At 40.5% G+C, this 23,153-nt stretch overlaps 1 protein-coding gene across 1 annotated transcript; it reads right to left on the minus strand.

The window, feature by feature from the left end:
- Positions 1–22,717, minus strand: LOC148189444 (uncharacterized). Its single transcript, XM_088079303.1, has 6 exons — positions 22,318–22,717; positions 18,322–21,474; positions 11,532–11,731; positions 8,533–8,654; positions 6,325–6,439; positions 1–2,729 (listed from the first exon to the last, which is right to left on the minus strand). The coding sequence occupies exons 2-6, from the start codon at positions 20,909–20,911 to the stop codon at positions 2,598–2,600; spliced, it is 3,159 nt and encodes a 1,052-aa protein (XP_087935429.1). The 5' UTR covers positions 20,912–21,474; positions 22,318–22,717; the 3' UTR covers positions 1–2,597.
- Positions 22,718–23,153: the final 436 nt, after the last annotated feature.

The following is a 23,153-nucleotide window of genomic DNA, read 5'->3' on the forward strand; positions in this document are numbered from 1 at the left end:
CAGCCATCACACAGTATCATTTTATTACATCAGTTAACAAGGCGACGACTCCTTCTTCCTCATTTAAACAGATCAGAAAATATTCATCTTTTTCTTTTTCGGCAATTTGTAGTTTGTACAAATGGCAGACACACACAGACACACACGATTGTTTCTGGATATCATCACAAATGATTGAGCTGACAAGTGAAATATACAACGCAGAGCGAAATAAACCTTCTGAAGTGGTGTCATAGTATGTCTGAATTAAAAAATGTACAGTGCATCATTGACATGGTCATAATGTGAACAATGGGCTCATAAAAACACTGTTTTGATTGGCAGCTAGATTCAAGTTTTGCCCGTGAAGTGGACTCAGTTGTGAGAGAGGAGCAGACAGGAAGCCAGACAGAAAGACAAAGGAAGAAGAGAAACATCACATGCCAAAATTTTAGTTGGAGTCCACTTCAGCGTGTCTGAGAAACAAGAGGCGACGTTTCCTCCTGAATGTGTCTGCTTTGCTTTGTTACCTTGTAAACATTGGCACTTTCATTGGTGTTCCTGTTGGCACTAACTGGAAGACAAACTTGTTTCTCTGAGGACCCAAAATCACTTTAAGATTCATCCCGTCACTGGCTTTTCTGTGGCAAATACACAATGAAAGCACATGCATCGCTTTGCAAAATGTAAGTGAAATTTGAATCCCATCTGAACCCACCTTCAGCATCCTGCAAGCAAAAATAAAGCCTCACTTCTCTCTCTAGTGGGATCACATGAATCTGTGAAAAACAAGAAAGTGAGGAAAATGAGCTTTGACATTCGAATGAATCCAGCTGACGCTGAGATCTGGAGAGATACGCTAACGTCCAAAGAGCCGTCTACACTGCAGGTTTCTTTTTTGGGGAGCTGAGATGTTACGGAATGTTTGAGTAAAGATTTCCTGCAGTTACAAGGTCAAGTCACCGTGTTTATGAAGAGACAGCAAAAAAAAGAGTGTTATGTCATGCCTGTTTTTTTCTTTAACAAAACAAAAACATTATTTCTTCAGCGCAGATGCAAACAGCTTGATGTGCAGTTTTTCGAAAAGCTCAAATATATCTGACTTTGCAACGAGTGACAGACTGGCTCAAAAAGCAAACATGAATGCCTCCTTCACTGTGACTTATACAATGACAAAAAATGATTAAGAAAAATGTAAGCACTGAGGAGGGACTTACAACTTAAAATGGTAGAATTATATATTTCTTTTAAATAAAAAAGTGACACCCCGGCTGACCTCCTCCTCTGATAAATAAAGTACAGGCCCACAACATCGGCACAGAAGCTAAGTGATGTCCTGCTATGGACGGAGCTGTCCACAGCAGCACATTTGCTCCTCTTCTCCTTCCACAACAGCTGATGGAGGCAGCAGTAGAGCAGCAGCTCTGCCGTTCAGTGGAGTAAAACTATTGTTTTTTTTTGATATAACGGCTTCAAATCCCCATTGGGGAGGGCTGTTTTACAGCAAGGTAAAGCGGTGAAAATACTCTAAATATAGCGTACGCTACACTTAAACTGATAGTGATGTTTTTAGGTGGCTTAAAACTAATCAGTGAAGGCAGTTTACTCAGTGTTGTTTGACTATATGTATGTGACGCAGCGGTTTTCTACCCCAAAGTTATTGTAAATATCGGTCTATAGCATAGGCTTTACAATAATATAGATTTATTTCAACTAGCTGAAAGAGGGCATATCTCCACCTGCCGTGGAGGAGTCAGACATACTTCCGTCAATAAATGGATTCTCCCCCAGTGTTTGTATACTGTGACAAGGACAGTAGTCCAATCAGATGGCCTAATCGAGCTATAACCGTAACTTGACTAAACTGCATGTAAACTTACTGAGTGTGTGGTTTGTCCATTCTGTGCTGCTGCAGAAACATGGACGAGGACCTGCTTCCTATGAATATATAAATGGTTCATTCTAAGGTAACGAAAACACAACAATTCTTATTTTCAGCTGAATAAACACCTAAGAAAACACACTTATTGTACTATATTCCATTTCTGCCAATATATCCCTCTAAATCTGACACACTGGAAATTTAAAATGAAATAAAGTAACAGGAAACTTCAGGATTGATGTGGTGACATGACATTGCTGTTAACTTTTGTTGATTTTAATTTTTTAAAAAACCTTTGTGAACTTTAATTTTTTAAAAACTTTTGCTGTTAACATGGTGACGAGTACCTTGTAACTACAGGTCATTACTCCAAACACTCTCTGACAACCTGCTGTAATCAGGGTGAAACAAGAAAATGAAAATAGGAGGGTGGAGGGGCTGAACAAGGTGGCACAGGTGTAATGGAAACACTCCACCAGTATACATACATATCAACAGGAGCTGGAGGAGACATCTTCTGAAACTGTTGCCCCATTTCCATCCAGGTTACGTCCCCTCACTGGCTCAGGCTTAAATAACCAGGAAGTGTGCAAAGAGTCAAAAGGTCAGTCAGTATTTGACGAGCAGAAAGTACACATTTTATCTATCCAGAGTCTTGAGAAACCTGTTGTTGGTCCATTCTGCAGGTATTCAGATAAACCCTGATGACTCACAACCAAAGCTGAAGCTGCACAGTTTACTCCATGATGTTTCTGTTGTAGTCATACGACAGCCGGCGCTTAGCGGCAGCGTTCTGAGCGTGCTGATTGGCTGAGGGGAGGCCGGGGGAGAGACGGCGATTGGCTGTCCAGGGAGTTGGTCTGCTTTCCTGCAAAGATAGGAAGATGTGATGTTAGATACTGAACACCTACTAATATCAGCAACATAACACAGTGGTTTACTCCTCTTTTAAGTTATTACTTAATCATACATGTCTATAATAATTTTATTCTGTGGATAAAGTTTTACAAAACTGTCAGTGAAATTAACTGGTTGTGTATTGTGTGTTATATTACAATCCCTTTATATTGATAGTTATGCTATCTTCCTGTATTGAACTTACAAATCCCAAAATTACACATAAAAATCAAAGATGAAAACACAACAAAAACACAAATAATGCTAGAAAAGCACACTCAGTGGAGTGCAGATCTCCACCAGGTAGCTACATTTCCACTGCCCGAGCAGAAAAAAATAAACCACCAAAACCTACTTACTTATTTATAATAGAAACATAAACTTAAAGGGAAAATGAACAAATCATGAAAATCTCCAAGTCTACAAAATCAGGCAGAAGAAACACTCTGCGGAATGTGGAATGACTAAAACTGGTTGTATAGCTGTGCCCAGTGAAATTGTCCCTCCTGGCTCCCCTACAGTCAAACTGGTGGCAAGGTGCCAAAAAAAAATTTCATGAACTTTAGTAGATCATACCAACCAAAGTTTTCTATGGATATCAGTTTTTGAGACACCCTCAAATGCCAAAATGTGTCCTTCAACAGCAGGTAAGACTTTCTGTTTTCAGCTGAGTTGATTTCTGAAAAACTTGCACACTGTAGCCATTAGAGGTCCTTGAGCATACAGTCATAAATGTGCACACAAAATATGAGGCTGATTGGTCCAGAAGTTTGAAGGATAAGCTGTGGACAGATGGATAAACACACTCACACAAGCAAACACCTCCCCCTAAAACGCATTATCCTGGCAGACATAGATAAATAAAAATAAAATCATGTTAAAGCTGTTTGCTATACCATGCCATGCTATGCTACACTACACTACACTATATTATACTACTCTCTACTATACTATACTACACTGCACTACACTATACTCTACTATACTACTATACTATACTACGTGACAAAAAACTAAACTATGCTATTCTATACTGTACTATACTATACTACACTACACTACTATACTATACTACACAACACTATACTGTACTACACTCCACTACACTATACCATACTATAATTTGTACTTGTGTAACCTTGTTGTGCCTTCTTGTAAATCACAAGAAACCTTTAGTGTCTTGTAGTGTGTTCGAACCAACACACCACAGTGATGAAAAACCCCAAAACTGTAAATAATAAAAACTAGGGGTATATATCCTTTCATATTAAAGTACATTTACGAGTAGAATATTTAGTATAGTGTTAAATATATAATTTTATGTACAGAGCAACATGGAGGATTTCATCACCAATAAATCAGAATTACATGAAGATTTAAATCTTTCCATGAATATTGTCAGGATCTAGTGGCCCCTGTTGTACTCCATTTGTACAACACTATATGTTTAAAACATTGTTATGAAGTAGACAAACAAGTAGTTCCTATATAACTCAAGAGAAGATATTAGATATAATAATAAAACATGAGTGTAGTGTTTCCTGCTCTGCTACGCTGCAGAAAAGACTCTGGAGGAGTAAATCACACATCAGCTTCTCAGTAGTTCTCTCACATGGTTTGGTTGAACTGTGAGTCCAGCCTGCCGGCTCTCTTCATTTATCAGCGACTGTGAAGTGTGAGGAGTGTTTTGCATATTACAGCGGTCACTTCATTTGAGTGGAGCTGCAGTTTTTATCAGTCAAACAGCACTATCAGGTCATTTTACATGCTGTTAAGGCCGCGCTGACAAATTCAATTTAGCAACCTTGAAGCTTGACAAATGGAAACCTAACACTAAGCGCACTGTGCTAATTCCTCTGCATGAAATTAAGTGTACAGAACGTGTGTGTGTGTGTGTGTGTGTGTGTGTGTGTGTGTGTGTGTGTGGAGAGGGAAATTATTTACTGTAACATTACATTTGAAAAGTGTTTTCCAACCCGAATGCTGAGGAGTGAAATATGTCAGCATGATAAAGTGATCGATGATTGTTTTCTAAAATAGAATAACTGCATCATTGTTTGTCTCCACAAACCAGTCATGTTACAGTTAGAGTTCATATGCAAGGGCATGTTTTTGTTTCAATATTAGGAGGACACTAAAAACTGGGGCTTGTGGGTCCTTTCCCAGGTAATTTTGCATCAAACACTTAATTTCCTACATTCTGTTTTTATGCACCAATGTGTGCCTTTTCTACCATTCTGCCATTTTTATTGGGGGCGGGGGGCACAAATGCACACCTTCTAAATAAATCAAGATCCCTACATCCACGTCTATCCAGACTCATATGTAGCCATGACAGTTTACAATGCTTGAAATATGGATATTTGTATGGATACTGCAATGAAGCTACAAAGTTGTGGATGCTTTACACACATCTTCCCACCAGCAGCACAGAAAAAGACGTTTCCCTTTCTGTTCCAGACTCATGGCATTGAATAATGGCAAGAAATGTTTTTTTGCAGAACATTATGATGTCACAATGAAGTTAACCTTTGACTTTTTGGATAAAAATGTCATCACTTGTTGCTGTAGTTGCTGCTATTACATATTTTTTGTAAAATTTTGACATAATTAGTGAATGAATTCTTCAGTCAGTAAGTCAGTCATTTTCTGTAACCACTTATAGGGTCGTGGGGGGGCTGGAGCCAATCCCAGCTGTCATTGGGCAGAAGGCGGGGTACACCCTGGACAGGTTGCCAGACACATATAGACAGACAAGCTTTCACACTCACAGTCACACCTAAGGGCAATTTAGAGTCACCAATCAACCTGAGCTGAATGTTTTTGGACTGTGGGAGGAAGCCGGAGACCCCGGAGAGAACCCACGCAGACATGGGGAGAACATGCAAACTCCGCACAGAAGGGTCCCTGCCCGGACCGAACCCCGTTCCAACCGGGTTTTGAACCAGGGACCCCCTTGCTGTGAGGCAACAGTGCTAACCATGACCCCCCCCAAAGTTTCATTTTGTGTATGTATTTCTGCATAGTATACAGAGTATGCCCCTATGGGGCGCACACTCTACCATGTGAGCCAACACCACAGAAAAGTTCATTTTGAGTGTTTTTCACTATCCAATTTTGTGGAATATTTGCATGGAGCAGCACAGACAAAAAAGGACCAACAACACATTGAGACAAATAAGTGATTGGTTGCCTGTCAGATGTGTAGCCAGTTTGGTGAGATATTGTGTTAACAGACATATGATCCTCTGTATGTTAACTAGCTAGATATGCCATTGAACTTCTCACTTTGAAAAAAATTATAGAAATACAGTTAACATTACTTTCATCAGTCTCTTAGCTAATTTGTTTTTATAGCACACTGCTTAAGGTCTGTCACAAAACAAACAAACAAACAAACATACAAATCCAAAAACAATTGGAGGAGATCTGCAAATACATCAAACCATGGTTATCATTAAGCAGTGTGGACCTCCAGTTGGTTTGCATATGTGGAAACGAGGCGTAAAAGTGCTGCAGTGCCATTCCCATGTTTGCTGATGTCAGTGACGCCAGTCTTTACTCACAGTTTGCGGCTTCTCCAGGTGTAAAGTCCTCAGCAGCAGGTCACGAGACACACCATCCGCTCTCTTGTATCGCTGGCAAATCATTTTGTTCAAGTCATGGAATCTATCCAAGAGCCTGCACGGTTAAAAACAAAGAACAGAGGCGTAAATGGTCAAGTTTTGTCCTCCATATTAATAATTATTTTTATGATGAAACTTAAAAAATGGGTATTCGAGTTCCAATAAACAATTACTAGTATTTGATAAACCGATTAGTTAAACTGTAATGTGCATCAAAGACACACTCCATGTGATAGTCAATCATAAATAAAAAATAAAAATTAAAAAAAATCTATGTCCTGTTTTCAGTCTACCGCCAACTTGCAATTCACCACATTAACCACTTGGTGGCCACAATTTGTTACTTTTTAGGAAAGAACCAGTGCTGATATACAGGCAGTTTTAATACTTGAATGAAAAAACTACTAAGATATCTCGACTAAGTACTCAGGCAGTAATCAATTTTGCATATTGTTGATACACATTATTATTATTATTATTATTATTATATACCATTTAACAACTGGTCTTGTATGAATAATGCTCCATTAAAACTATTATATCCCTAAACTAGAATCATTTTGGTAGTTTAATGAATTAAAGGCTCTAAAATTCTGACATAGGACATTCATGGAAAAATCCTGCATATGTTCAAAAACAAATGACCTGAATGTATCCAAAAGTGTGTGTGCAAAAATCATTGTATTTCTGTTAAAGGGGTGAATTTATTGAAAAGTTGAGGTGAGGAAGTAAAATGTTTGGCACACTTTTTATATTAAAAATGTCAGACAGATGTTCAGAATGGACTTAGTGTTGGCATTAGTTTGGTAAGGAGAGTATATAACTTTGTCTGATCTTATTCTCTGATGTCAAATAAGTTGAGTTTAATAAAAAAGAGGGAGACGCAAACAGCTTTTCGGACTGTAAAAAACTTCTGCATTCTTTTTAATACTGTACTGTTTTTTTGTTTTTTTTTCTTCTTCTTTCTGATTCCTTTATTGTATTTTTGCCTTTGTCATTTGAAATTAAACAAAGCAGTCCACCAAGATACATTTAAATTTTACTTTCTTTTTTGATCCACACTTCAGGAAGAAAAAACCTACTTCCCTGCTTCCCGTTCAGATAGACACTGTGGACTTCCATGTTCTTTTTATGTTTTTAGAAATCAGCTTTGCTTCCAGTTTAATCTTTGTTCAACTGCTAAGCTGTAAGGGACAAAACCAGGAGGCAAGTCAAATATTTTTTTTGAGCAAAGGAAAGGTTTTTTTTTTTTTATTTTGGCTTTAGGGAGGGAAATTCAACTTCAAATTGTTGTATTTTGTACTTATTTTAAAATATGTTCTAAGCCACAAAACCCGCTGGTAGGTTTGAAAGGCATGTTTTCTTTCTCAATCACCAAATTTGCACCATTAATCATAGCCAGAAATAATAAAAAAACAGAGATACATCATGCGTGACCAAATATAAACCATTTGCACCAGATCCCATACATAAATATTAAATTCAGCACCCCTGCATGCATGACAATAGTAAGAAACCAAGGCTTTTATAAAAATGCATTTCCAAGTTTGCAGCTGAAATGCATACATAGCGTGCAACATGCATTTTATGGAGGATTTATATTTTGCTTGATAAATTAGCTGTTTTTTGTAATAACTCTAATTTATGTGCTCATTGCTTTGGCTCCATTACCGACATTTGATGTAAATATATAAAAAAAAAAGGTTATTTATGGTTGTGGGAGGGTCAGGCAATCTCCAAGTCACTCAGGAAGGCTCAAGTAAAAAATATTTGTAGCTTTAGGGAGGGTCAAGGTGATAAAAACAGAAAAACAAAGTCACACCCCAGCTACGCCCCTCCTCTAATAAATAAAGTACAAACCCTCATACACTTGCATGTTCTCTTGCTGTTCTGTTGATTTTCACATTCTGTGAGCTCTGAATGTGAGCTTCAGAGAGGAAAGAATCCTCTGTGTCATTTTCCTAAAGCTGATTACAGGCACATCAGGTAGGATTTTGCTGTGGGCTCTGATATATCCTATTACACATCGGAGGAATGTGTCAACACAGCCAGTAAACACTGCTGCAGATCAATTGATACACAGTAAATCAAAACGATTTGGTGATGTTAACGGACACACAGTGGGCTCAGTGGAGACGGTTCACCTACCCCTGATCCTGGCTGGCTCTGCCCCTGAGGAGCTGGGTCAGTGTGGGAACAGTATCGAGGTCACAAGGGTCACTTGAGGACGAAGCAGGCAGCGAGGGGAAGGCTTCAGCAAAGACAGCCGCCTACAGGAGAGACACAACATCAGAGTCACATGATTTGAGTGGTCGTGGTTTTGTATCCTGAGACTTTAAACAGACTAGTATTATGAGTGGAAAAACAAAAACATGATGCATCCATGATCCAGAGAGTTTCTCTGCAGCCATCTTTAGTTCATCACATATGAAGCTAATACTTGATTTTCTTAAAGGCCTCTTCATGACACCATTAGCATATGAAACATCTTGTTTGAAAGCAGTTTTCTCCCAACTCGCTCCTTCACTGCAGCTTTAGGCAGAGCTCATTTTTCATCTGCATCTTTTCACTGCGTTTAATGTCCACTGGGAGTCTTCCTGCAGTGCCGGCTTCTCTTTTATTTTTATCCATTTTTAAAAGAAAAAAGGTGCTGAGAGCTTAGTCGGATTTAATGTGAGTTACAAAAAACTGACTTAGTCTAAAAACTTAGTCATCCTAGCCCAGGGCTACGTCAGGATGGGCGTTGTTTCCACAGTAATGCTGCAGGAAGCCGAAAAGTGGCATGGCACAAAATTTCTTCTGAACATAAGAGGTTACAGTTTGGGTCTATTTGTTTCAGATATAAAACTTTTTTATCACATTTTGAATCCAATGATTTTATTTACACAGTCACATCAAGGTGTTAATTGAATTAGCAGATAAATTAAAGCTGAGGCTGATGCACATTTTGTTCCAAACCACAATTGTCAAAGAAGCGGCTTCAAGTGGAAACACAGAATAAATGATGCACCAAAGTCTGACTACATAATTATTAACTGAAATATTTCACAACCAGTTTATTTTGGACCCATCAAGGAAATTGGTTCCAAACCTGGGGGTCCCGACCCACACTATAGGTGGTCAAAGCTTCACATGGGGGTTGTGGGGACTTAAAAATAATACTGTAGGCCTGTATCTCAGAATTTCATTCATTTCTGTAAAGAAAACTAAATAACTTTTAGTTTAGAGTATTATGCAAAATAGAAACTAACTTCAAAATTCTTACAAGATAAGGACACAGCGAAGACCTGAACATAAGCTATACTGGCAAAGCCCTTACTCTCTGCTAAACAGTCTAATCTTGCGTCAGTGAATAGGTAGTTAAAAAATCACAAAGAACAAATAGAACATTTGCCAAGCGTCAGGGTCAACAACAAATTTTGTAAAAAAAAATACAAAATACAAAAAAAAGAAAAAATGCAAAAAAAAAAGAAAAAAGAAAAGCAAGCAGCAACACTCATCTCTGATGGATTACTCACAGAAAACAATCTGCTCAAAGTTGCTCATTTTAAACAAACTCCCTGCAATTATTGCATTAACCATTTGGGTTAATTGCAGGCTACCGTTTCAGTTGTTTTCTGTGCTGTTATTGTTATGTATTGAACTAAACATGATCTGAATATCTGAAAAATATGCCACTTTATCAGGAGTCATCAGTTGCAGTTTAGTCAACAGTATAAAAAAGGGGTCCCCTCAGGAAAAAGGTTGTGAGCCACTGATTGAGGCTAACATATTTCGGCCCTTTGAATTACAACTGCCCTGATAAATGTGGCCTGGGCTTTTAAACAGAAGAATATCCCATATTCTTTGTGTTTATCACTGTTATTGATTTACTTTGGGATTCTAAGGGGGTTTGCAAGACAGCAGCCAGCCTGTGTCAGCACATTTAGCCCTCAGCTGGAGGTTAAGCGAGGAGAAGACTGTGTTGCCATCAAATTAGCGGCACAAATACTTCTGAGCAGCCTCAGTATCTCATCCTAAGAACATCTTAGTGGATGCTTTAATTCCAATATTCTTACAACATCAATGGGTTTTATATTGGAGCTGACCTGCTGGGAATGGACACAGTCTGTGGGCCTAAATTCACTTAAAAGCTATTTTGTTTTCTGTGTGGACGAGGCCATACTAAATACAGCGGAATGGCACCATCACTGCGACTACGAAGCACCTGTTTTATAAAAGCAATCTTAAAGTAATATTTTCCCCAGCACTTTCCACTTTGATGCTCAGGAGCAGTCTGCCTCCAGCATTAGCTGCCTCAGAGATCTGCAGCCACCACTGGCAGTCTGATTTTCTGTCTGACTCTCAATATTAATAATTGTAAACTATTTGGTCTGACTCATGCTTATGAAAATACAGTCTAGACACAAACTGAGCCTGCAGGATGACACTTTTTATGTACACAAGAGAAATTCTAAGCAATTTTGCTACAAAAATTGTCCATATCGTCATCTATCAAAAAAATTATCTTTAGACCAGTGCATATCCATGTAGGAATATGGATTTATTTTGTATGCTTTTTTATTTGATTAGTTTGTTTTTGTTTTGTTTGTGTTTTTTTCTTAGAATTACTTATGTATTTTTATTTATTAAATTTATAATCACTCTTATTTCATTTAGTGATTTTTTGTTCTCTATGTATAAAATTACTCATTTAGACAGGTGTCTATCTATCCAGCCATCTCTCTCTCTCTCTCTCTCTCTGTTGGTCTCTCTCTCTCCTCTCTCACTCTCTCTCTCTCTCTCTCTCTCTCTATATATATATACTGTATATATGAGTCATTTGATTTGATGACCATTGGTGATATTGTTCATATATTGTTTAAGTGAAAAAACTCTAATATTAATGATTAAAAAAAATGTTTAAACCAAAGTTATAGAATTTAGACACAAAAGTTAAAACAGACTGGCCACAGCTTCCCTGCAGATTGAGTAAATATTAGATCTAAAATACTGACAGCAAAACCCAGATTTTTCATGACAAAGAACAAGGGCTTCTCCATAATGGTCATTTCAACAGGAATCCACACACTCTTAATCCATTGATCCGAGGATGAATTTCCACTTAAACCATCTTGAAGTGGCTCAACGCAGCAGTACAACGTTACCAGATTCTGGTTGGTTGGGAGCCTGCCTCTGTTCTCCTCCACTGCGCTGGTCGACCACCACCGTCCCACCACGTCCTGATCTTCATCTGACAAGTTCTGAGGAAAGGCTGTCCAGGTGTCGTCTGATTGGTGGAACGAGCTGTCTGTCCAGCCTGGTGTCCAGTGGGTCAACTCCCCGGTGATGGCGTGGTTTCCAAGTGCTGGGTTCAGAGAGAGAGACACACACACACACACACACACACACACACACACACACACACACACACACACAGATTATTACAGTGTACAGTCTCTGTTGTAGATCTCCCCATAGTTTTTTGGTGAATCTGACATCTGTATATGCAAACATGTCAATTTTGAAAAAAACTCCATTCATTAAAAAAAAAATGTTACGCTTGCATGAGGTGGTATTTCCAGCAATTTGAAAAGCTATTTTTTGCAAAACTGCAATGGAGACACTTTTTTGGCTTTTATAAGTCACATGATGCTATGGCTATGTGCTTGTTAGTAGGAACTGGCTCTCTCAGGCAAGTTTAATTGGATCATCCGGAGGTTTGAGGGGCTTACCTTTCCATTATCACTCACATAACACGGCTAGGTGGCCTTCAAATGGAAATAATAACAGCTAGTGTGGTGGCTGCAAAAGAAATAAACCTGCTAATGTTTTGAACATCCATCGCCATGCCTCTTGGAATGTTATTGCGAGAAAATAAGTCAACATTTTGAAAATATCACTTAACTTTTACACAAATCTGTACTGGAAACCTGCCTAGCATCTACGTTGACTAAACCTTCATTTCACTGAAGGGTCTAGGTGAGTTATAGCTAGAGGATCTAAAATAGATGGCTGACAATTGGAAACATAAAAGGCCAAAATACACGGGGCACAGATGCCGCACGACACGTCTGCAACAGCATGTCCACTGCAGAGCACGTCCATTTTAATTAACTGAAGCTGCTACACTGACCAGTGACCACAGAAGGGGCTCTTCTTTATTTTGACACAGCTGGTCTATTTTTTACTTCTCTGCATGCAGCTCCGCAGCCGTCTAACAAATAAAAAAACATCATGGAAGTGTGTAAAAAATGATTTCAATTTGCATAAAATGAAGACCTCATTTTTACCAAAGGCAATATGAGGCAGCAGAGCAACCTTGTGTGTTTGTTACATATCACATTAGGATAAATCAATCAAATCAGTGCATCCCGTAGTTAAAACGATGCAGTTAATTAATTCAGTGTCAGTTAATATAGTCCATGCTTCCAAACCCTGCATGAACAACTGTATTATCACTTGGCAAAACTCAGTATGCACAGTGAAGCTGGCAGCAACCACACACCACAGAGCAGTCTGTGCAGCAGGTAAGAAACCCCACTCTACTCCGCCTCACTACGTGACGCATCACTTCTGTGCATCATGTATTTTGGCTGTCAGTTTAACCAAATGAAAAAGACATCCCCTGTGGTAAGACAGGAACTTATAGTTTTATTTGCAGTAATGTTGGTATATCTGCAAATCAGATTCCTTTTAAAATCCCAACATCCCAGTTACATTGTCATATCACAACAAAACCGCAATAAGATAATTTGTTAAACCTTTTAGAAGAATATCATTAAAATGTGCACCAAGCCCAAGATGAATGTTGCAAGTATAATGTTCTCCACCAATACTTATATACTTACTCCACAATAAACGGAAGTGCTGTATGATTCGTATGTAATCCTCCACCACCTTCAGTTTCACACAAGAACACAGGTTTTAAATTGGTGTAGAATCGATATCAGTCAAAACCCTGAGATTTGCATTGTGTTCACACTGCAAGCCTTAGTGCTCAATTCATTTATTTTTCTAGATCTGACTTTTTAATGTAGCCATTTACTAGGGGTCGACAGATTATTGGCCTAGTTTGGCCTAATTTCTTATTTATATATTTACACTTTCACTATTTCAGTTTTGTGTTGGAGTTTGTTATATTCTAAACTCTAAATGTTGACAGAAAGACTTTCATTTTTTATTGTAAATGCATATCTGTTCCAAATATCAGTTATCGGTCTCATTAACTAATAATTATCGGGTCGACTCTGAAAAACCAACATTAGTCGATCCCTACTGTTCACATTATGGTTTAAAGTGTGGCCAAAATCAGACTTCAGTGTGAACTGGTCATGGCTGTGATGTGGCCCGCATGCCCAGATGAACAAACACATCAAGACTTCAGGGGATGTGACCACAACCTTGTGCAGACCACTGACCTATATATTGATGCAGACATTTCCTGGAAATACAAATAAAGAGGTGAAAAAAGTCAGCTTTGGGGGTGCCTGGTGGCTCAGTGGATATAGCAGGTGCCCCATGTATAGAGGCTGTGTCTTTGCTGTAGCGGCCGTGGGTTCGATTCCAGCCTTAACCCTTTGCTGCATGTCACCCCGCCTCTCTCTACCCCTTTCACACTTTTGCTGTCCTATCAATTAAAGGCAAAAATGCCCAAAATAAATCTAAAAAAAAAAAGTCAGCTTTGTAACAACACAAGTTTTTAACCGTTGTGAAAGAATGAAAAAATGAAGCCTAATTTTTTTCATTCAAGCTGCAATTCCACCTCCGACCACAAAGTGGGTTGCAACTGAAGTGTACTTGGGCCCGCAGAGTGAATGTAGTCTTGGTATCAGAATGGAAAAAGTGGGATCGAAGCATCTCTAAGAGCAGCAGTGCATGACGAGTTCCATCAACTATTACGTTAATCATCTGGTTGCAAGGAAGCAAGAGAACATTTGTGTCTCATTGCATCATCTGTTGCTGTGAATATTGCCTGCCATTGCTAAAGTTTCCCGCTGTATCAGGAGTCTCTCTGCAAGGACACATTTCAGCAAATATTTATCTCACTTTGATGCCTGATGCCTTCCAATCTTACCTTCCATTGCTCAGACGTTGCATGATGGATCTATCAGACACTTCAGTCGTCTCTGTGTGACTTTCTCTATCACCCGTTGCCCCATAACCTCAGGCTAACAGGAGCCTATACACCCAGGCCTCCTCCCTCACTTAACCCAACTCTGAATGATTAATACAGAGTAGCGAGAATGAGAGATTGGTTAGGAATTCAGGTCAGGACAGACTGAGGTCTCATTTCTACTGCAGGGCCGAGTGGTGCTTACCAGAGCAAGTAACAACTCTCCATGTTAATCACAAGATTAAAAGTGTTCTTGGTCAACTAATTTTTTGTTTCAGTTTTATTTGAGTTCCACAGTCAGCAACCAACTCGGGGCTCAAGACCTTACTTACCTGTAGTTTTATATGTTTCAGGCAGTTTTATTTTCCTTGTGATTTATTGCACGTCACATATATTTTGCTTCACAGCTAAACATTTTGCAAACTACACTCTTTATGTTTTTGATAGATTTTTTAAAATGTATTTTTCCCGGATTCGAAGCAGCCACTGTTTTCACTAATACTACTTTCAACCAAAGAAATAGTGCTGATAAAAATGTTTGACATTGTGTTCTTGTGTTTTGTGGATTACCCAGACCTGAGTGAATGAAACCAAAATGATCTGCATGGCTTCTAAAGGTACAAAAATAAATTTCTGTATTTGAGTAGTGTGTCCCTTTACAGGTCCAGTGAGTAGGATATGGCAGGACATGTTGGCAGAAATCGTCTTTTCATTACCTTAGAATTAGCAGTTTATATTTACATTGGGAGAGAGTCATCATCTATGGAGAAAGACATGTTGCATTACCATGTTTCTACAGTAGCCCAGAATCGATAAACCAAACACTTGCCACTTTTACGCTGCCTGTTTAGGGCGGGAATATCAAGCTGTCATGCTGCCTCGCACTTCTGTATATCTCTCTTTTACTCTGTAAGACCTCAGGAGGCTATTTTTATTTATTAATTTTCTTTTTAATTTTCACTTGACTTTATAAAAAAGTTGCTGGGACCATTCTGTATTTGATGTTGATTGAACAGAAGAACAGGAGAAAGTCCTGTGTTTGCTTGACCCATCTACCAACCCAGCTGACCTCTTTACAGGGATGTTTAGTCTTGCTTCCTTATTATTCCAGTCAGTGCACTGGTCATGTGATCCCAGCCTTTCTGATTACATGGGTTATACACAAACTGTGGTGTATTAGTTTCAGTTGGTAACAAGTTTTGTGTAGGTGTTTGTTACATTACAAATTCTCAATATTGGCAGAAAGATTTTCACTTGCATGCATATCGGTTCCATATATCGACCCCTACTAGATAGGGCAATTCGGATTTTTAAGTCAGCCACCAAGGGTGGCAGTCCCTCTGTAACAAGCCAAACAGTGTTAGCAAAACACTGATTTTTAATTAAATCTTACACACTGTTGGTTTAAGATTTAAAACTTAAATTTAAAACTTAGATTTTAAAAAAACACTGTAATGGTCCTTTAACCCATGACAATCCACACAAAGGGCTTCCTGTATATGTAGACAGCACCTTCTGTTGATATCTCCTCAGCAGTATGCTAAAATAATCACAGAAATGATGTTAGGTGGATAAACTGAGAAGAAATAAGTAACGAGTAAACCCTGGCTTAGCCTCGTTTTGCTTTGCAGTGGAAACTGGGCTTAGGTGATTAGCTAAAAGGAGCATAATGAGGGAACCTAAGGACTGATTAACACAGAAAAACAAAAAGCCACAAAAATGTCACACACTCAGCTACATGTGTGTCTGCATCGTGAGTGCCGATTCATAGTGTCAGATTATTATTTTAGTAATTAAGTAGACATTGTTGCATGGAGCGCTCTGGATGACATCATTATTTATTAGTATACTCTTAGTAATTTTTCTTGAAAGGTTCATATCAGTGTATTTGTGAGTTGTAGCACCTTCAAAATAAACCATCTATACTTTACATTTTTCTGACAATTTGTGATACTGTTTTATATTTTTTTTAATCATTTTTCCTCCCTATCAGGCAACAATTTGCGTCCATACCAGAATTGTTTCCCGTCATGGCGTGTTTCCATTTCCAGATTTTTCTTTTAATGATATCCTCAATGTTAATTCACACAGAAACACTACAATGATCATGTAGGCTTATTTTCTCAGTTTTATTTATTGCAACTTCGTTTCTGAGACATAATGTTTTGTTTGTCATTTGCCAATTGCACATGGGTCTAAATGCTACAATAACTATGAGCCTTGGCTGCTATTGCTATAAAGAAGAAGACGGTCAGAGGCATAAATCAGAGCTACGGTGAATTCAAAATGCTTCGTCTATGATTTTGTGGACAAAACACTGTATCATAGTATCTGATTTAATCTCCAACTTAATTAATTTTTAACAGCAGCTTAGTCTTCTCTTATCTTTAGCTTTCAATGCCATTAGTGGCACACATAAAAGAATATTAAGCTAGATGAAATGCATATTGGGAGTTGTAGTTAACTTCTCTCTCTGAGTTCCACATATCCACAGGCTTTAAGCTTCAACTTTATCGATTTATCCTCAATTCATTAAAGCACTAAAAATGTATTTTCTACGCAGTTGTTTATCTTTTGTACCCATGTTTTGATGTGAAGAGTTGGGTGCTCCAACTGTGAGTCATATTAAAGCGTCAATGGGAAAAATGAATGGGACTTTTACTTGTGCAACCAGGAGCATCCAAAATAGCTTCTCCCAGTCAGCAGTATAGTTTGTCAGTGTTCAGGCTATTTTCATACACTGTATGTTCATATACCAAAGAAAAATAATGCACCAGTATTTGTAAAAAAAAAAACCCCAAACCACACAATCGGGAAGTCTGTAATCAGGTGACCAATGCGCTAAGGGGAGCACATAAGGAAGTAGTATTAGGAGTAAAAGTCTGCGTGACGAGACTGGTTTAGATGGTGGATGAGTCAAACAAACACAGGACTTTCCCAGAGAAGACTGTTTTTTGTGTCGCCCATGTCTTTTCCTAAATCCAACCTACATAACTTTACTTCACTAAACCTAACCTACGCAACTTTACTTTTTAAGCCTAACCTACTAAAGTTTACTTTTCTAAACCAAAAATACATAACTGTACTTGCCTAAACCTAACGTATGTAATTTTACATCAAGTACATAACCGAACTACGCCCAAACATGTTTAATTTTCCTAAATCTAAAATAAATTAACTAGCTAACATGATAACGCCATTCCCAGGGAGTTAATTCATGATATCTATATTTATAGATATCATACGGACTGTTGTTTGAGGATTTGATGAAGTACTGCATAATTACTGCACGCAAAGCATAATAAGAGCAGACTGATTTTTCAAAAAGTCTCCATTTGATGACCTTATAATGATACTGTGGCTGCTAATTTATGCTGTTACAACAGAAAAATACATTTATATTTCTGACACACGGCATGGATTATAGAACAATTAACTGTGACAAAGAGTCCATGTGATTTGGTATGGCCCTTTAAAACAATGTGTGTGTGTGTATGTGTGTTTATGCATTCCTGACACTGTACAAAAGGTTAAAAATGCACTAATGCTCTCAGCGGGTGTGAAAGTGCTGCTATTTTCACGTCTCTAAGTCTGTACGTTTCTGACATCTTTAACAGACTCTGCTCTATTTCGGAAGCCTTTTAATGTCAGCTTTGTTGCCTTTAACCAAAAGATCCTCGGTCCCAAGTCTGTGTCAAACAGAAATGCAAACTTACTAAAGCTCCCAAAGGGGCGAGAGATATACTTAAGGAGAAAGAAAGAAAGAAAGAGAGGGAGGGGACGGCCAGCCAGCAGACATGGAAAGAGACAGAGAATGACAAACTAACAGCCGTGAGACTCACCAACACTTTCTCTGCTCCCACAAGGCACTGAGGCAGACATGGTGTATCCCTTGCTCCAGGCCAGCTCTCCCTCCGCTTGCATGAATACTCCAAATTCATCTTCCTCCTCCTCCCCCTCCTCCTCCTCTTTCCTCCCCTCCTCAGTGGCCACGGTGGAGCCCCTCTCCTCCACGCCCTGCTCCTTCAGTTGTCTTCTGAGCCTCCTCTTCTCCTCCTGGCCTGCTTTTCTGTCTCCTACCGGCACTCTGACCCCTTCCTCCTCCTCCTCCTCCTCCTCCTCTTCTTTCTCCGCCTCCAGGCAGGGCAGGCCAGTTGCCATGGATCCCAGGGGGGGCAAAGACGGGGCAGGATTAGCCAGGGAGAGCGCAAGAGAGGTGGAGGGTTTAGCACAGGCAACATTAGTGCTGGTCTCTCCATTTGTGTCAAAATTAGTGATACTTGTTTGTCCACAGGTGTCTCCGTCCTCTTTGTCCCTCTCCCTGCATCGGTCTGCAGACTCCTCTAAACTCCAGTTGTCTTTCAGTGCACAGTTTCTCGTTACCTCTTGATCATGATTGTGCAGTACGGGGCAGTCATTTATGTCATCCTTAGTGTGCCGTTCTTTGACGTCATCACATTTACTGCTGCCATCGTCCAGCTCGTTGCAGGTGCACTCCCTCCTCCAAGCTTCCTCCCATTCCTTCTCCTCTATGTTCTCTTCCTGTGACTCCTCTTCTCTATTTTCCCATATCAACCCATCTCTCCTCGCTCCTTTCAGCTCAGTTGTACTAAAGCTGTTTTCTGTTGCAGTGCTCCTGTCTGTCTCTTTGACTGAAGGATCTGCATGTCCGAGAGGTGAACATGAAACTTCTCTTGTCTCTATCTTGCTGCTCTTTTGCAAATTTTGAAAGAGAAATCGATGTTCTCTGTTTTTTTTCTTGTCAGTAGCACAGTTCGGTTCTTGTAGCTCAAGTCTGCTTATATCCAGGTCTTCTTTACCCATGATCCTACGGTCTGCTACCCCATGCTGATACCCCTCCAGGAGATCCTGTCTGCTGTTCTCTTGCTCTCTCAGAACACCACAAGTCTCATGGTGAGCATCGCAGGTGCTGCCCTCTGCAGGAGCGGAGGGCTTGGGGGAGACTGCAGAGCTGATGGAGGCAGGGCAGGTGGAGTCCTCAGAGTCCTCGGATACAGCCGAGGATTCAGCAGGAGTCTGACTGCCTCCTTCCTCCTCTTTAACATCCACACCCTCCATCTTTTTTTCTGATTCTTGATCTGCCTGAACATGACCAGAAAATTCATTCGCAAGTGCCTCTATGTCTTCACAGGGGGGTTCAAAATCTGTCTTATGTCTTATTGGAAAGTCATCAGTCACCAGTCCACAGTGGCCATGAATAAAATCACTGTTTGTTGAGTTTCTATCCTCCCATCTTTCTGAATAGTTGCCGTGTGAGGTTTGTGTCTTCAGCTCCTCGTTGCTCCCATCTTCTATAATCTCTTCAACATCACAGCCATTTTTGGATTCTGGCAGAAAGTGGTTAGATTCTAGGTCATGGTTTAATACAGCCACAACAGAGTTAGATGACTCCTTCTCCTCCTCCTCCTCATTCTTTTGTCTCTCCTTCCTCATTCCTTTCACATCACTGTTGTGGGTGCCTCTTCTTGGACTTTCACCTTCCTCGTGTTCGTCCTCTCTCCTTCCGCGCTGAGTGCAAGTTTTGTGAAAAGCACTGTGGCAGGATCGAGGACTTCTGCATGCTCCCTCGTTTTCCTGTCTGGCTCTTCTGCTGTCCTGCTGCGGGCTGGGAAACTGTTTACTGGCCAGGACTCCTTTGTCTCGGTCTTCCTGCCTTTCTTCCAGAGGGATTTCTTCAGGGGGATCCTCCCTGCTGCTCTGCTGCCTCTCTCTGCTCACGCCTGTTTTCTCCCGGCCTCCTGCATTACTGGACTTCCTCCATCTCCGGCCGGATCGCACCCGGACACGGTTTACTCCGGCATGTGCTGGCGGAGTTAGCCCATTGTCCCTCCTCCCGGCTGGGATGTCTCTGCCTCCTCCTGCTGTCTTTCCTCTCAGCCATCCCCCAACCACACTGGAGGCTACACTGGTCGTCACACCAGCACTGGGCTTAGCTGTGGAGTACAAACAGCTCCCTTTCTCAGTCCGGAGGAAGAGGCATTGAGTCTGTGTCTTCCCGCTGCCCTCTGAAGTCTTCAGAGTGGCGACTGTTACCAAAGCTCCGATCCCAGCCTGCCTGGCGTCCAGCCCCAAGGGAAGCCCGTACCCCATCCGACCCCACTCCCCACTCAGGTACACATCTGCAGGCCTTGGGCAGGAAGTCGAGCTCCCAAGGCCAGCAGGAGGAGCTGTCGGGGCCTGTCCACCTCCCAGCATACCACCAGGTTTCCGGCGGTTCTTGGAGCACAGGGCCCAGGCTCGGAGGCCCCGGATCAGCGGCAGGTCCCCCAGACCCAGCTCCAGTCGGCTGGGGAAGGGCAGAGAGGCTCTGGAGCACTTCTGGAGTATCTCCCGGGTGGAGCCTGACACATTCAGACAGGGGTAGTTGTTGTTGTTATTCTGCTGGAGCATGGTGCTTGTTGTTGGCCTCATCTATGTTTTATTGGTTTGTCCTCGCTTATGCTTTATTAAAATGCAGCCTGCCAGGTCAAGTTGAATTCTCATTTGTGAGAGGGAATGCTGGCAATATCAAGGTCTATTCTTAATTCAGAGTGTGACAGCTCAAAGGTAAAAAGTTTGGAAAAAATAACCGAAGCATTATGAAGTCTCTGAAATAGTCTTGCGCATTTGTTACTGATTCATTCTGACAAAAGAGGAAACATTTACTTGACAGTGCAAGAGAGGGCTGACTCTCTCACTAATATCTCAACAGTTCATTCTGACAATGTCTGAGTTTTTGGACAAAAAAAAGAATCAGTTGTTTTCCTGACAGCGAGATGGAGTTGCGCTTCTGTTTCCCTCTATCGCTCCTTAACTCTGAGAGTCTGCTAGCAAAGAAAAGAAACACCCAGGTCAGCCGTCCAGCTGTCTGCACCGATGATAGAGAGGATAATCAGAAGTTTGCTTTCTTCCAGACTGATGCTCAGTGACACCGTCTTACAAGCTTCACTGCCCTCCGTGTCAGCCGGATTCTCACTTAGCTGTCATAAAGCAACCTGCAGGAGAGAGGGACAAAACAAGGGAATTAAAAACACATAGTTGAAAAATGTGATGTGTGCTAATTGTGTTTTTATATTTCTGTCGACTTTTACTTTTACTCCATCACATTTCCCCAAAGCATCATAATTACTCACTAAAAATAGGGAAGGAAGGGAGGAGGGGACGGAATTTACTTGCACTTTTACTTTTAATACTTCAGTACATTTAATATCATACAATTACTTTTGATACTTCAGTGCAATAAATATCAAATACTCTAAGACTTTTGCTCAAGTAATATTCCAAAAGGAATATTGGAAACTGAGGAATGATTAATATCTCTTTTTTTCCCCACTGTGCAAGCTGATTTTGTTTGATGCTGGTTCAGCTGACTGGATTACAGCTATCATGTCTGCGGGGGTGTGAGTCTGTCAAAGGTCAAACATTTGAATCCAAGTGGCTTCTTTTTCAAACTACTCCCACACGATCAAACCCTTTTCTTATATAAAAACGGGCATTCACACCATGCCCATCGTGGTGCCAATTAGATTAGTTGTTGCGTCAGCCGTACAGAATCAAAAAATGGGACTAAAAATGAATCACAGGTGGCCACAGAGCCATAAATCCACTCCTCATGCCTACACAGCTTAGAGAATTTACCCATAGGGACTCAAGAAACCGTCACATAAACGGCAGAAATAGGTTTGGGCCACGCATATCACACTATTCATATCAGCAGGCTGTGTGCCACTATGATGAAGATGATCCACGTCAAGCCACACACTGTACCTGAAAAAACACTATCACCAGCCAACATCTCCTGAAAGGGATGCACAGGGAGAGGTTTTATTGTTTCTCACCTGCTTCGATGCCTCAGTGTCCTCAGTCCGGGTATTTTAATCCACTGTCCTTTACTTAATGTCTCCCTGCTTCCTTGTTGTTTACAGACGAACCCGATTCAATCCTCCTCGGGCTGTGGAGCATCCTTCAGTGGGATCAGCGCCACCACATCCGTCCAGTCGGCCTGCATCACTGGCGTTACAGCACTACAAATCAGTCAAACGTGCGCTCACTTGTGTCCCATCGTCTGAATCACAGCCGAACACCACAGTGAAATCTTATTTCGGTCTCTCCCCCACACTCGCTCGGCCATTGCGCATCCTCTCATCCTCGCTCGGCATCGTGCGTCGCCGCATCGTACCGCAGTAGCCTCCGGTGCGCTCAGCGAACAGGATGACGGAGAGCTAATTTGACTTGCAGCCCACTCACTGATAGGAGAGGACATTCGTGCCACACAGAGGCAGGGGGAGGAGAGGAGAGCGGAAGTGTATACAAGGTTGTTGATGCCTCATTTGTGGGGAAAGTGCGTGTTTTTTAAATTGAATTATTTTCCTTTATTTGTAAATATATTCCATGTGTTACATGCCAAAAAAACAACAACCCCATAATGTTTAAATTGTAATAATGTTTAAAACATCATGATTGGGTACCACCGTTGATAAACCCATCAAACAAAAGCCTTTTAACGCAAAAAAGGCTTTTATTCTTGCATGAGGTGGTACTTCAGATGATTTGAAAAAGGCAACATTTGGCAAAACCTACTGTGCTCGTCAGTAGGAACTGGCTCTCTTAGACATGATGCAGGAGGCGCTACAAGAAGTGTTAGTCCAATGATTTTACAGAAGAATTGTGGATT

The sequence above is a fragment of the Plectropomus leopardus genome, chromosome 6 (assembly GCF_026936395.1).
Source record: "Plectropomus leopardus strain MGB_pleo_1.0 chromosome 6, ASM2693639v1, whole genome shotgun sequence".
NCBI classification, from domain to species: Eukaryota; Metazoa; Chordata; class Actinopteri; order Perciformes; family Serranidae; genus Plectropomus; species Plectropomus leopardus.

What these genes read in the sequence shown, in the direction of transcription:
- LOC148189444 (XM_088079303.1), bottom strand. Translation starts at nt 20,911, where the DNA reads ATGAGGCCAACAACAAGCACCATGCTCCAGCAGAATAACAACAACAAC. An exon ending in AGAGCCAGCCAGGATCAGGG is followed by an intron (nt 6,440 to 8,532) that starts GTAGGTGAACCG and finishes TTAACCGTGCAG; the next exon opens with GCTCTTGGATAGATTCCATG. An exon ending in ACCTGGAGAAGCCGCAAACT is followed by an intron (nt 2,730 to 6,324) that starts GTGAGTAAAGAC and finishes CTATCTTTGCAG; the next exon opens with GAAAGCAGACCAACTCCCTG.